General features: G+C 47.3%; 2 protein-coding genes and 1 long non-coding RNA gene across 4 annotated transcripts in view; 1 reads left to right on the top strand and 2 right to left on the bottom strand.

Moving 5' to 3' along the window:
* LOC142890918 (uncharacterized) overlaps positions 1 to 1,743 on the bottom strand; it is a 28,861-nt gene extending 27,118 nt beyond the window's left edge. Inside the window, exon 1 of one of the 2 annotated variants that reach the window (XM_076030247.1) lies at positions 942 to 1,743. In XM_076030247.1, coding sequence (XP_075886362.1) covers positions 942 to 1,614 — 673 coding nt within the window. In that variant the 5' untranslated portion in view covers positions 1,615 to 1,743. The remainder of the gene's footprint in view (positions 1 to 941) is intronic. The other variant, XM_076030248.1, reaches the window with a different exon arrangement.
* Positions 253 to 4,395, top strand: LOC142890928 (uncharacterized). Its single transcript, XR_012927153.1, has 2 exons — positions 253 to 715; positions 3,802 to 4,395. It is a non-coding gene; the product is annotated as an uncharacterized LOC142890928 (long non-coding RNA).
* A 318-nt stretch (positions 4,396 to 4,713) lies between these two features.
* ptpn12 (protein tyrosine phosphatase non-receptor type 12) overlaps positions 4,714 to 14,674 on the bottom strand; it is a 36,885-nt gene continuing 26,924 nt past the window's right edge. The window contains exons 13-18 of the mRNA XM_076030262.1: positions 12,730 to 12,903; positions 11,088 to 12,055; positions 9,192 to 9,263; positions 8,247 to 8,300; positions 7,356 to 7,427; positions 4,714 to 7,193 (exon numbers count right to left, since the gene is read on the bottom strand). Coding sequence (XP_075886377.1) covers positions 7,132 to 7,193; positions 7,356 to 7,427; positions 8,247 to 8,300; positions 9,192 to 9,263; positions 11,088 to 12,055; positions 12,730 to 12,903 — 1,402 coding nt within the window. The 3' untranslated portion in view covers positions 4,714 to 7,131. The remainder of the gene's footprint in view (positions 7,194 to 7,355; positions 7,428 to 8,246; positions 8,301 to 9,191; positions 9,264 to 11,087; positions 12,056 to 12,729; positions 12,904 to 14,674) is intronic.

Raw genomic sequence — 14,674 nt, 5'->3', positions numbered from 1 at the left:
TGGGCGGATAAATCTATAAAAGCATTTTCGGGTCATTTTACCAACGGCTACAATGGGACGCGAATTACAATCGCCGGATGTCATAATACAAAGATCAACGGTGCAAAACACGTCGATCGAGCGCTGTGGATTCCAGGCTGCGGAACGAGCCGTGGAGCCGAGCGGAGTGTGTTCTATTCTGCCTGAGGTGACCGAGGGGGGCGTGGTGCTCCACCAAAACAACACTTGCCCCATAATGGCGGGCGGCTGTCATGTTGTTGTGACAGCAGCGCGCACTTTCAAAGGGAAATTGAACACACATGCATGCGCGTTTAACGTAAGGGCAACGTTGAGTGGGAATAAATACAAATAATAACATTGGATATTATCATATTAATGTTTAATAAATGCCGAATTATGTACTAAAATGCGTACAAGCGGGAGGACGGGGGTCTATTTTGTGAATATCACTCGGATGTAACGCATCCGCGGCAGCCTCAGATCAAAGCGACTGGTTGTAGCGTGACAGGCGGGTCGCGAGACTGCCGCCCCAACGCTGTTGTGGAACGCGAGGGTTCACGAGCGGGTGAGCGCGGGCAGCCATGGACCGCCCCGCGGAAGCGTCGACCAAACTCGGCTTGGTAGCCGTTCAAGTCGATGTCAGGCAGCCAGGCTTCGGGGCGGTCTCGGTCCACTCGCCCAGAAGCGCTGAGCCTCCCCCGGGGCCACCATGTCGGTGAGGACTGGCACGACATCGGCGCACCGTCCAAACGCATTCAGTAATCGCACATCCCAGGCCACATGTCGCGTTACGCCGTCCCAAAGTGTTTCCTGGAAGCAGCATTACCAGCGGAAGACACAACTCTGGGCAAGACTCGCCATGAACACAGTTGCAACTTCACTGAATAGCAGTCAGGTGGAATTTAAAGGAGCAAGTATGATGCACGATGACGGTGGCCTACCTTTGGGTAGCGACGACGTGACCTCCCCATTTTCTCTCTTCAGCACCGAAGAGTTGTTAAACCTGCTGCTGATGTCACCGCTGTTGTTGACATGAACGGCCGGGGGAAACAGTTTGTGTTTCTTTTTCTCCTCCCTCTCCTCGTCGCCCCCTTTGCTCTTGTCCCTCTCTCGCAGCTTATCCTTACTGGGCTTCTTGGGTTTGGATGACGGAGGCGCTTTGTGGAGGAAGAAGTCGCTCTGTTTGAATAGTTTGTGCGCGTTAGTGGAGGGCTGGCTGGTCGCGGGCGCCGGGGGCACGCCGCTGTTGCTGGTCGCGGTGGCGCTGGCGGCGCTGCTTCCGACGGCGCCGCTACAGCTCTTCGCCGGACTGACGCTCCACGAACAGCCGCCCCCGCCGCCGCAACTCTTGGCGGGCTGCTGGAGTTTCTCCCGGCCGCTGCCTCCCACTCCAGCCCCGTCCCTGTGGAGGTTCTTGGGCTTGACGCTTCGCTCCTCCACTCGGACCTTCTTGGGCGGCGGCGCGTTGAAATCCCGGGAGCGGTGGGAGCGGCTGTCATCAGGGGAGCCCGCCGCCGCCGCCGAGGTCGCCGCCTTGCTGTGCGGGCTTTTGGCGGAGGGCAGCGGCGGCGCGAGAGCGGCGGTGAGCCGAGTGGAGCTCAGCGAGGCAGCCATCTTGAGGCTTCTCCCTCTATTTACTCTCTTTCCCCAACGGCCGCCTCTGCTGCGTTTTTCACACGACGTGCAGGGGCAGGCGAGCGAGCAGTGCGTGGGGCGGGGCCCGCGGATTTGATTGACAAACGGGGAAAGGATGGAGTGGGCGGGATTAAACCTGGATTGACAAGAAAAACAGGGGAGGTAAACACCATGTGGGCGGTACTTGGGCAAATGTCAATTAAAGGAAGCACCGCTGTTAAATATTCAGGTGGCGGTTTAATTATCGATGCCCATTGACTGAAAAACGTTCGACAACACTTTACGGAAGAATTGTGCGAAGGCTAAGACTTGAGAATTTTTCTTTTTCTTTGAATTTTCTCTTCTTTTTTTTTTTTCCTTAAAAGGGCTGAGTGACACCTACATGTGCATTTGGACATGGCAACCACACGGGCGTCATTCGCTGCACACAACTCAAAGGTTTGAAATGACATAATTTGTGAGTAAACAACTACAATGCAAAAAAGGGGAAAAAAAAGAAACAGCATGTGCATGAAATGAAGCTTTTGTGGAAGAGTGCAGCAGGGATCTGGAACGTCTGGCCTTTTCCATCTCCCTCCAGTTTCCTTCAAACTCTCCAGTCTTGACAGAAGAGACAACTACAATTGTGACATTTCTTTAACCAGCCCTGGCATTTAATTCACACAGCAAGACTTCTGTTAGACAAACACTGTCCACAAGGAGCAGACAGAAGTCTTTTTTTTTTTTTTTTTTTTTTTTTTACAGTGCAATACTTTCATCAAAGGATGAATATCTGAAGATAAACATGCCTCGTTTCATCTAACTCACAGAGCTGGATGGGTTTTGCAGAAACAGACAGGAACACATCATTATGCAGTGCTCCGGCTCTGTAGTTTCATTGACTGAGATAGAAACACTTTCCTCTCCCACATTGATTGACGGACCTGTTAGTGTGTGGCCTAATAGCGTGTGAAAGCCGAGCTCGCTGAATGCTGGACATATTTAGTGGCTGCACAATGGCAGTTGTTAAAGTCATTAGGCAATTAAGAGGTAATTATTGTCTGATGCAAGGCAGAGGAGAAAAAAAAAAACGCTTAACGTCTTTGCAAGTGTTAGCATTGACCTTGTGTGCAATAAGATCCTTAAAAATAATCAGACTGAAGGCATTACACTGCATCATGCCAGGCTGTTAAACAGAGCTGACACAGTTTTCACTTTCTTCAGATGGCAGCTCAGCTTGCTGCTACCGCTCTCACACGCTCAACACTGATTGGCTATATTTATAAGCCATTACGTAACATGTTAAATGGCTCCATGGGAAAACTGAGGCGACCCAGTTAGGAAAGCAACCTGGCTTAATTTATACAGCAGAAATAGAGGGGGAGAGAGAGAGGGGAAGTGAAACAGAGTGTGTATTCATATTTGGTGTGAGTGCAAGGGAGCCACACAGAGAGACAGTGCCACTTTGTGTTTGCCTTGGATATGTATTCGAATAGTGACCCATAAAAAATTGATATCTAAACCACTTTATCCAATTTCCTGTCTGCAGTAAGAAAAAAAATGAAATGCTGTGAGGGTAGGTGTAAAAAAAAAAGCCCAAAACTTTAAAGATTAAAAAAAATACATAAAACAGAACAGAATTTGAAATTTGGAATCTTGTTGCAGATTTCTCTTGGAGATTAATAATGTATTCATCTATCTATCTTGTTCTATAATCCTTTTATAATCCTATAAACATTTTGTTGTGGATATTAAATTAAAGCGAGGGCATGTTGCAGTGCATGGTTTTAAACAACCATCTTTGATTACAATGTCAGAAAACAAAATGGTCCCTGACCAACCTTATCATAGCCTGTTGTAAACAATGTACCCCAGTGCTGGACCTGCACTGAAAATTAATAATTAGGGTATCAACTGGTCTATGGCAGCTGCTGTGATTAAAATCCAAACAGTCTTTGGTGCAGGGTAATATTTTTTAATTAAAATGAACATTGACTACATGCGAGTAGTAGATGAGCACAATCACAGCACGCCTGCCAACCCACCTGCTGTCTCTGCGTGTCAGATGAATGCAAATGTGAAGGTATCGAGGCATCTGCGTGGGAATACGTTTATACCACCCACTGACATTAATTAATCACCTGTGTTAGCACTATGTGTCACTGCTACCTGTGTGTTTCATCTCAGCAGAACCTCCACGTGTGAGGGAGGATTTCCTACTCTGAGTGCTTTTAAACGCACACCCTCACAACTGACATTAACTGATTCTACATCCACAAGAGCTTGGCGGTGGGAAACCAAATGAAAGAGATCCTGAGTGAAGTGGTATTAAAATCAAAGCATTTTTTTTCTCCGTATTGACAAAAAATAAAAACAAGAGGGCAACATTTCATTTAATGTTTGTTTTTACTGATTGATTTCTGCAACATACAAACATTTTAGGGCGTCTGTGTTTGTTTGTTTATGTGTGTGTGTGTGTGTGTGTGTGTGTGTGTGTGTGTGTGTGTGTTTGTGTGTGTGTGTTAGGGGGGTGCTGAAGGAGAGTCCCACAGGAGGCGAGGAGCAAGCAGCAGCGAATCCTATCGCTCACACCACTGATGATGATTGGAGGGAAGAGGGCGGGGTGAAAGAGTAAAAGAGAGTAAGCTGGGGGGCTCTCACTTAAAGGCACAGGTGGGCTCTTTTCTTCTGAGATCGTGACTTGGTGTGCAGGGGTGAAGGAGTCGGGTCGGGTCGGGTAAGGGACACAGGTCCCTCCCTCCCCCCCCTGCTCCTCCCCCCTGCACCCTCCATCCAAACAAAACAGGTTATCCATCTCAACTGCATGGTTTATGTTTCAAGGGCAATTTAAGAGAGGAGGGAGGGGAGGGGATGGGGGAGAGGGGATGAATAACCCACGTGAAGAAAAATGGCCAAGATGGAAAGAGAAGCGAAATAAAGGGTGGAGGGGGTTTGGGTTGGACTTGTGATGCGAGTGACAGCTGCGGATACAAAAATAACTTTAGAAATACCATGTACAAAACAGAAAACAACCATTATTATTATCATTATTATTACAATCTTATACCAAGCCCACTGTAGCTATTTTGGATGGGGTGGGGGTGGGGCGGGGTGTGTGGGATGTTACGCTTAATGCTTTTCCTCTGCAGTCCAATCAAGGAAAAAAAAAAGTCAAAATGATCTTTTTTTTTTAAACCGTATACTTCAAAACATACAAATAAAGACAAACCCTGAAATATTTGCAAAAAAGAAAAAAAAGGCCAGAATAATTTACAGTTTGACGGGAATAATTATCATCATCATCATGCAGACTTTCTTACATCTTCTGTTAATAAGAATACTCAAAAGACAACGAAAAAAAAAAAACACCAAAATCTTCAAATATTATATACCTAAACTGCCCTGTACAGATCTTTATCTTTATAAAACAATGCATATACTGTATAGTGATGGTAACCGATGACGGAGAGGTGAGCAGAGAACAAATGAAAACAGGTAGGTAAAACAGGAAGGTAACAGTATGTTTGGGTCCCTTGCTGCCGTCGTCACACTGGGTCTTTGTGCCACTTGTACAAAAGCAGGTTCAACATAAAGTAAGAATAACTACACGAGTCCAAAGATATTCTCATCTTAAACTGCAGCTGCTAAAATATGAACTTGTTTCATTTCAATGTCAGGAATTCAACCTCATTTTATTACATAGGTTGAAGTAAGGGTCACATTTACAGCTTTCCCGGAATAAAATTAATCATGTGCTTACAAATGAAGTGATCCAGGCGGAGCAATAGCATCAGGTGTTACACTTGAGACAGTTTTAACTTTAACTCATTTTGAACACGCAGAACCTAAGACGTCCAAAAACATTCACACAAATGTGACCTTCTATGCTGAACTTATGTAATAATACTAGCCGAGGTCTTCATGTAATTACAGCACTTTATAGTCTTCGGTCTAAAGTGTTCTGATGATCTGGTAACCCGCTGGGAGAGTTTAGGGTGACGTGTGTGTGACGCTGAGGTTAATGAGCAAACCGGCTGATGCGGCCGCTCGTCTCTGGCTCTTAGAGGGAGAATCAGAGCGTGAAAAAAAAACAGATTAAAAAAAAGAAAGAAAAGAAAACACAAGTCTGAGTCCCAAATAAAGACATGACCGAATGGACACGGAGAGGTGAACGGAGGAGAGGGCGACTTGTCGTTGGCTGTGGTCGCGGAGGGGCAGGCTAAGGCAGGCTAATGGTCCCAGCAGTGAGGGCCAGAGTCACAGAGCACAGCAGTTTGGCCGCGGCTGAGTTTCACACACTTAACTTAACACGACTGCTGACGTCCACCGCTGCCATAAGAGCAAAACTTGTTTATCCATGACAAATTTAAAGGTCCTGCATTGTATGCATTGACCAGATCTTGATTTTTCACCCTCGGGTTTTGGGAGATGGCAAAAGTCAGAGGGTTTCTGACTATTATTACAATCCAAGTGGCAGAGGATGAAAACTAATTGATCTCAGACTTGGGGTCAAGCCAAAAACAATAACTAAAGGCAATCGGGCCGAAGTCAGCGGCCGAACCGTGTCCGTCTGTGACCCTGGCAAAAAGAAAGGAGTAAATACAGTATCAGATCAGACGTTACTGCAGCTAGTCCGTCTTCAACGGTCGGCGCAAGCGCTTTTCGCCCAGGCGTCGCTCATCTGTCGTGTAGCACCAGCACATGGAGGAAAAAGAGAGAGCGAGAGACAAAGAGAGAAAGAGACAGAGCACCCCCGGCAACCTGCGCGAACCCCACGGAGAGGGTCGCGTCGTGGGTGAGCGATTATCTAGCTTTGAAGATTGTTGTTCGTTCGGCGGGAGGACGCGGACGCCTCTGGAGAGAGTTCACTTCTTCCCGCGCCTATAGTGTCTCATGATTGAAGATAACTCCTGATTTAACGACTAAAACAAAACAAAAAAAAAGCCTAGTTTTCTACCAGCGTACTTTCTTCCCCCATCGTTTAACACTTTCACTGAACATACATTCCTCGTTAGTTTCGCCGCCCAACGGACACGTATCCTTGATGTGTCTCCAGCTGACAGAATCGACTCCCGCGTCAAAGAAAAGCAGGGGAGGGGGGACACATTGGGGTAAAGCAGGTATCGTCCTCTAACCATTAACCGGGAATATAACGGGAACTGATCCAGAGTCAGCGTCCGTCCGACACCAGCGAACGGATGGACGAGATGCTCTGACCAGGAAGTGTTTCTTGTTCTGCTTTGCTCTGTGGCACTTTGAAGGAGGGAAACGTAAGAGGAGGAAGAGGAGCTCAGTCCGGAGGAGTCGTCTGCACAGAGTTACACAGAAGTGCGTTTTCTGTGTAAGATTGCGCCGCCAGTCTTCGTAGCATCAATTAACTTGGTGGGGTTTTTTTTGTTTTTTTTACTTTACGTTTTTTTTTTTCTTATTATTTTTCTTTTGGACCAGCCAGGAGAGGTCAGGAGAGTCCCGACTCCTGACAGCGCTGTCAGCGGACGGGCGGATGGAATGGTTCCATCAGGTCCACTCCAGGGGAGCTTCTCGAGGGCCTTTGGGCTGGACGCAGCGGTTACCGAACCCTGGGGTGGAAGATAGGAGGGGAGGAGGGGAAGAGGAGGAGAACGACTTCAGAATGAATGAAAGACGTCCTGGAGTTGCTCCGCGAGCAGGAGATTCGCTCTAAAATAAACTCTTGCAGTCTGGCGGAAGAGAAAAAGAGGGAAGTTGTGAGACTTACCCACCCAGGTCTGCCTTGTTGTCTGCGGCAGGTGCCGGGTCAGCCGGTGACGTCTTCTTCGCACACTCGGACGCATCTGCACAGAAACACACACAGAGTCTAGAGAGAACCGCGGGTCCATTTCCTCCCCTAAAACAATTAAGTGGCCAAAAGAATCTGGCGAAAAATGTTGCTTCACTCATATCCCCCCCCCCCCCCCCCCCCCCCCGCGGCCACATGCGAGCATCAGCAACATCACGGGCGAGACAGTTTCTAATGAAATCGCCGTGACAGGAAGTGTTTTTTTCATTTCTGACATTTAAAGGGCGGCGGCCGATATCAGCCGCAACACCAGCAGCAGCAGCAGCAGCAGCAGCAGCAGCAGCAGCAGCAGCACACTTCATTACTTAGAAATAGTCCACGCGAGTTCTATTCACATCCGCTGGGGAGAGAAAAAAGGAACGCTGAATCACCTCGCCCCTATTCCGACTCTGTCAAACAAACAGACCAACATCCTGAAACTACTGAGGCGATAAATTGGCACTAAGCAGCATCACCGGCGCTGACAAACACGCAGAACTTTTCTTTTTTTTTCAATGTTTCACCTCTGCAGACACGGCGGCGTTATCGCTCTCGTTCCTCTTTCCCTCTCTACGACTCTCTCTCTCTCTCTCTCTCTGTCTCCCTCTCTCTCTTTATGCTCTTGGGGCGACCGACCTCCTGACAGCCACTGTCAGTCTTTTAGTGCGTGGACGGATTTGTAAAACACTCGAGGTTCTGTTTCCTGCTGACTGACTCGTGGTGAGAGAGCACAAAAAAAAACAAAAAAAACCCACACACAAGTCACCTCGGCACAATGATAAAAACAGAAAGTGGCGGTTATGGTGTGTGTGTGTGTGTGTGTGTGCGTCTATACCTTTGTCTGAACTGCTCCACTCAGCTGAGGCCGACGTTTTCATCTCCAGGGGGTCTGCAGCAGGAAGCAACAGACAGACACGTTCAAAGGGGGAAACACCGGCCTGCAGATATTGAAATCCACTCGCACTCCCCACATACACCCAGGTTTCTCTCACACCTTTTCTTTGTAGTAGACTTTGTCACAAATAGGGGAAAAAAGGAAGCCTTGAACACGGTCCTCGGGGTCTGGCAGCAAAGAGGCTATTATTTGATTTTAAACAGCAGGTGAAAGCAGCAAGGACGGCCTGAAGGCCCCGGAAGCCTCCACACTCGGCTCTCACTTCCTCTTCCTTTGTTTCCCTGCTCGCATCAGTTCTCACTCCACCACAAATGCTACTGCCGTGCAAGAATCCAACTCTTCACACCACGTATATGCAGTGTGCACCAGCAACAGCTTTTGCTGTTTGTTTTTTGTTTTTTTCCATTTCCTGTGCGAAGTGAATTGTGGCCGTGCACCGACGAGAAAAAGGACCGTATTAATTTTCAGAAAATAAATACAGGCTGGCTTCTAAAACACTCCATGGGCAGGTTGGCAATTTGCAAGACAGCTTGTGAACCATGAACCCTAAAAACTAGCAAAAAGCACCCCCTGGTGTTGGAGTGATGAACTTGATCTCATTCTGAAAAAAATGCAAACGGCAGCAGTGGGTGTTTACACAGACTTCGCATCTGCAGCATGTTTGTCCATCTGTCTATTTGAAGTGAGGATGAAAAAAAAAAAATACATACAACACGATACCAGACACCAGCCTGACCTGACACGACACGACACCACACCACACCACACCACACCACCGCTCCCCCAGAGTGATCCAGACCCAGTTTGCCCATAATGGGCACCAGGGGGCGCATCCTGGAGGCAAACCAGTGAATCCGCAGCGACCTGTGACCGACGCAGACGCACCTGTGGCCAGTATGAAGGACTCAGGGGTTCTCACAGGGAGTGGGGGAGGGGAGTCGTCGCTGTCCCAGCAGTCTGGGTTAAAAGGTCAAAAGGTCAAATGAGAGTCAATAACTGGCCCAAAGGAGAGATGACGAGTGAAGGCTCATACTCTTTCATTTGAAAATTAAAGGAAAGATTTTTTTTTTTTTTAAATGATAAAACTATTCCAAAATTATAATCAACGGAGAAAATAAGTCGTCTTACACACTTGTATCATACCATATCAAATCATATATATTGATTGCATGCAAATATTTTTACTTTTAAGAAAAGTAAATATGAGCTATAATATTCACATTTATCCAGCTGTTTGTTAAATGTAATGACCATTATAAGGACATTTTAACAACACAGGGCAATAGTCATGCTTGTGGCGCCTTCATTCATTGCCACAGTCTGGTATTAGACTGCATTAACTGTGTTCGTAATGAGCTGTGAAATAATTGGCAAGCCAGACAGAGGATTTTGACCCTTGGGAGAAGGAAAAAAAAAGAAAATTGCAATCCGAGTTTGATTAATTTATCATAAATGCAATCAGCAGTACAAGCAGCTGCCCACAATCCTTCCGACCCGCCACAAAGCAGCACTTTGCTCAGCGTGACTCCACAAAGCAGTTGTGAGATTCTTGCAACCACTCAGACAGCAGTGAGTGAATTAACTGCCGCAAGCCAAGCAGGTAAAATTGCAAAAACAGTCTGCCGCACAACTGGAAGGTTAATACCTCTGCATTTCAACCGCAGCTATTGGAGTGCATGATACGTAGGGAAGAGAAAACCTTCCCCAATAGCAAACTTTCCGTCACACTTCTTCATGATGATTAAACTCAGTCAGAAGCTTCATGCAATAACATTTTCTTTTTTTTGCAACTGGAGATTGCGAATTGCCAAAATGTGAAGAATAAATGTTTTTTTAATAAAGCAACAATGAAACTTTAAATTTGTGCACTTCTCCAGAACTGAATCAAAGAACTTTTGGTATATTTTTACAATGCTTTGCATCTTTGAATTAAACTAAATCACTGTTCTATTAAATATGTCGTGTTGGATGATGCTGATTAACTGATTAAAAAACATTTCAGTGACAGCTCAAGAACATATATTTTAACTCATTCTTCCTGTTACTCTTCTTATCGTATATGTTATTGATGACAATTGTTAGAAAGTCATTCGAATCATGCAATTCCAAAAAGAAAAATCCCAATATTTTAAAATGCAGTCCAGTCTGATTTCATCAAGCCTTAAGCCCATCCAAGATCACAACCGCACCCAACCGAACCCAAGCTCAAGCCATTCCACCTTCCACCCCGGCGCCACCAGCAGTGGCAGTCACGTTTCAGCATTCCATGATTTTGAAATCAACTGTGAGGCGATGGCATTCCCTGGAACCGTGGAGCCAAATCACACAGACACCACAAATAAAACCAAGCCGTCACGAATCCCCAGAGCGCCGCCACTCCGCTCGGCCGGTCGTGCGCAGAGCTTTTCACGGGAATCATGCAGTGCTGATCATTCATCATCCAACATGCACACACACACGAACGTGGAGGAAACTGCAGCGAAATTGGAGAAACACACAAGCAGAAAGAGTTGTTCTGCCAGATGTTTGCAGCATTCCTTGTTAAAAAAAAAAAAAAAAAGACCCACCGAATCAGTTAGACGGCCGTGCTTCATCCGAGCCTGGACCTCTCAGAGAAAACACTTTTGATTTTCTCTGCTTGTCTCGGCCCTTATACAGCAGCACAACAAAGCTAGTGTGTGTGTGTGTGTGTGTGTGTGTGTGTGTGTGTGTGTGTGTGTGTGTGTGTGTGTGTGTGTACCATCAGGCTGTTTTTTTTATCTGAACGGACGGACGACGTACTTGCTGTCGGCACAGGCGGCGACGGGGAGCTCCGCCCTGCGATGGACATGGGCACCACCTTCCGGAGCGGTTGCTGGTCCCCCGGGTGAGGCAACGAGGTGACCACCGCCGTCGCTGTGGAGACGCTCGTGCGGTGGGCGCACATGTCGCCATCGCCCTCCGCCTCGCCCTCGTCCGAGTTGTCGGAGTGCAGGGGGTTGGTGAAGCTCAGTGCAGTCCTGACCGGGGTGGAGGAGGAGGAGGACGACGAGGAGGAGCAGGAGGAGGTGGTGGACAGGTGGGAGGAGGAGGAGGAGGAGGGGGCGACGCGCTCCGAGGAGGAGGAGGAGGAGGAGGTGGTTTTGGGGAGGAGCTTGTCGGGGCTGCTGCAGCTCTGAGCCCAGGCCGCGTGGCCGGCCTTGACCTCCACCGCCGCCGCTACTGCGTCGCCCTTCTCGCTCTTCACGGGGAGGTGGTTGGGCCTCGCCAGGACGGCGCCGTCCGCCTGGCCGTCCTCGCCGCCTCCCGCCCCTCCCCCCTCCGTCCCCGAGTCCTCCGACAGCGAGGAGCTGGAGGTGAGCAGCGACTGGCCCGCCCGCACCTTGAAGGCGTGGCTCCGCTGCAGCATGCCGGCGCTGCAGGCCCCGCCCCCGGCACCGCCCGCCGAGCCGGCGGTGGAGGAGGAGGTGTCGAAGCTGCGCGGCCCCTCCTGCAGCGGCACCTTCTTGATCTCGATGCTCAGCTTCCTTTCGATGCGCGGGGCGCCGTCGACAGCGGGGGAGAGGGGCGACGAGGGGGTGTGGCTTTGGCTGGACTCGGACCTGGTCGACGCTGTCGACGCTTTGCTGTTGTAGTTGTCGTTCAGGTCGAGGTTGGAGACGCGAGTCTGCTGCTTCTGACTTTGGAGATCTTGGTCTTTCGGCTCCGACGGACTTGGTTCCGTGGGGTTCTGCTGCTTGTCCACATCTTTATTCTGCAGTGAGGTGGAACATTAAGATCACTTGTGGGAAAAGGCAGTTGAACGTGGTCATTGAAGCAAGTTGATTCCGCTATTCATTTTCTAAAGCTATACATGACCAGCCAAAAGTCTGGACACACCCTGTGAATTGAATGTCTTTTCTTTCATTCAGACTGTTGACATTGCACTTTCTCACTGAAAACATGAAAACTACGTATGAACACACATGGAATTATGTAGAATACAATAAAAGTGTAAAATAAATCACGTTTAAAACACGTTTTAGATTTAAATTCTTCAAAATAGCCACCTTTCATAAAAAGCATATTTAGAGTTATTGTTTTTCTTTGCTGCATAATAACAACACGTATTTTGCTCATATATTTGACGTCTTCGGTGTTTATCTGCAGTGTGGAAAGTTGCAAAGGTTAAAAAAAATAAATAAAAATGAAAATAAAAACTGAATGAGAAGTTGTGTCCAAACTTTTGACTGGTAGTGTACAACTTTGAACAGAGATTTGCTGGCAAATCACAATCGTTTGATATATTTGCCCTTTTTTTCCTGCTTCCCAGGACAGTGTGTTTTGGCAAACACTCAGAAAACCCAACCTTTTTTGCTTTAGTCTAATTTCTGGGTGGTCAAAGTTGAAATTGCAAGTATGGTCAAAATGACCAAATGATATTTCCCTTGAGGCGATCCTCACCTGCGTGGTGGACAGGACGTGTATGACGGGTTTGGGATGGTAGCGGTCGTTGTCCTGCCGGACGTTTGTGACGGTGGGGAAGGCCGAGGGGGGAGACGGGGTGAGGATGGGGGGGACGGGGTGAGGCTCTGGAGGCTGCAGTATCTCCTCCTTCACGTCGCCCTCTGCCTGGGAACTACAGACACAGAGAGAGACTGAGATCAGACAGAGTTTAATTCAGCTGATACGGCTCTCTGAAAAACAGACTTCTGATGTTCTTTAATGAGACGTCTCTCTTCGGAGGAGCCTCACAGTGTAAGAGATTCGCTCATTAAGAAACCCACTCGGAGACGTTTGTAGATGAGACAGAGGGCAGAAAGCTTTTAATCACACACCAGTCCGTCTAGCTTTTAATGCTACACATGCTGTTTGAATGGGGAAAAAATACAAACCTTCAGATTCTCTTTCTTGAAAAAAATTGAGGACGACGATTCAAATGATTAAAGCCAATTTCTCTCGACATATCAACATGTGATCCATCACAGGCTAAAAGATCTTTTTACCCGGAGGCGGCGCAAGCGAGATGAGACGCGTGAGCGTTTAAAATCTGTCAATTCCTTGGATGGAAACTATGCTGCGATGCCCGGCTGTTCACCACTAGGTGGCGGAATTTAAGCAAACAACAAATAGAAAAACATGCTTGGGTTGTATGTTTGTGTATGTGTGAAATTACACCTTCTCACTCAGATCACTCAGATTTCCGTCAGACTTTGTTTAGTTTATTATTTGTGTGTTTACTGTGTTTTGCTTTAGTTAACCATTACATGAACAATGACAGACAATTAAATTAAAAATAAAATAAAATAAAAACTCCCACGTGTGCAAAAAGGGCCGTTCCAACATGCTTATGAACACGCTGGTAACAGCAGCGTGGGGGTGCGCGTTACCTACAGGATACTGAGGTTGTGACAACGGCAGCCGCACTGCGATGGAAAGTTATACATTTAGAATATAGATTTCCACAGCACATGCGCCTGACTTTAAGAGAAAGCAGTGAAAGGATGTGGGGGCTTGGTGTTGGCACTCTACTGTCACCACGGCCCTGAGTGAGCAGCGTGAGATATTAAAGCCGCGCACTTGATTGTGAGCACATGCTGAGAAATTATTTAGAAGTGCGGGTGAATATTGTTCAGCCGGGACAAACTTTTTGTCTTGGCGGGCACATTTCTCCGACGGAAACGGTAATTTTTCTTCTTTAAAAGCTTCATTTCCCAGGCGGGCGCGCGGCGGATTTAATAACGCAAACGATGATCCCCTCCTCCTCCTCCTCCTCCTCCTTCCCCCCACGGGTGCCACTGCTTCTCCACGGGGACATGAATCATTCAGACGCCGCCACGGAATTTATTTAGGCTCCCGCGCATCTCGCAGAGGAGATAAAACTTAAATGCTCCCTCAGGTGGAAGCGGGGGCCATTACGGCGGCAAACACGGATAAATCAAAGCGGCAACAAATGTGCGGTGGCTGCAAAATTAAGGGTGACCGGCGGCGAAACAAGACGGCGGTGAAAAATCTCGGCCGTAAAATATTATTATGGGTTTCGATCAATTAAGAGGAAAAGAGAGTCTGCGTTAGATGAACAAAAAAAACAGACGTGAAATAATGAAACAACGTGATTTAAACGCTCGCTTTGCTGACAATTCACAACTAAAAGATGAACTCACTGTGTGTTCAACAACTTTTTTATATTTTGGAAGAAATTCACACTTGTCTTAAACACTGACACCACCTCTGTGATTGGCAGATGCTACTTTTTGTCTGTGGATTTTTTTATTTTTTTTTTAAGTGCTCCACATCACCGCTGCCATTTGTTAAACAGACCTACAAAAAAAAGTAAACATGTATCTTCCACGGGATTTAGACCAATGCAGTGTATTTGGTGTATATATCAAATAAAGAGTAAAAACAGC

The sequence above is a fragment of the Nelusetta ayraudi genome, unplaced genomic scaffold, assembly GCF_046127955.1.
Source record: "Nelusetta ayraudi isolate G7.1 ecotype Tasmania unplaced genomic scaffold, CSIRO-AGI_Nayr_v1 ptg000027l, whole genome shotgun sequence".
NCBI classification, from domain to species: Eukaryota; Metazoa; Chordata; class Actinopteri; order Tetraodontiformes; family Monacanthidae; genus Nelusetta; species Nelusetta ayraudi.
The sequence above is the reverse complement of the archived record's forward strand: the minus strand, read 5'-3'. Positions and strand labels throughout refer to the sequence as shown.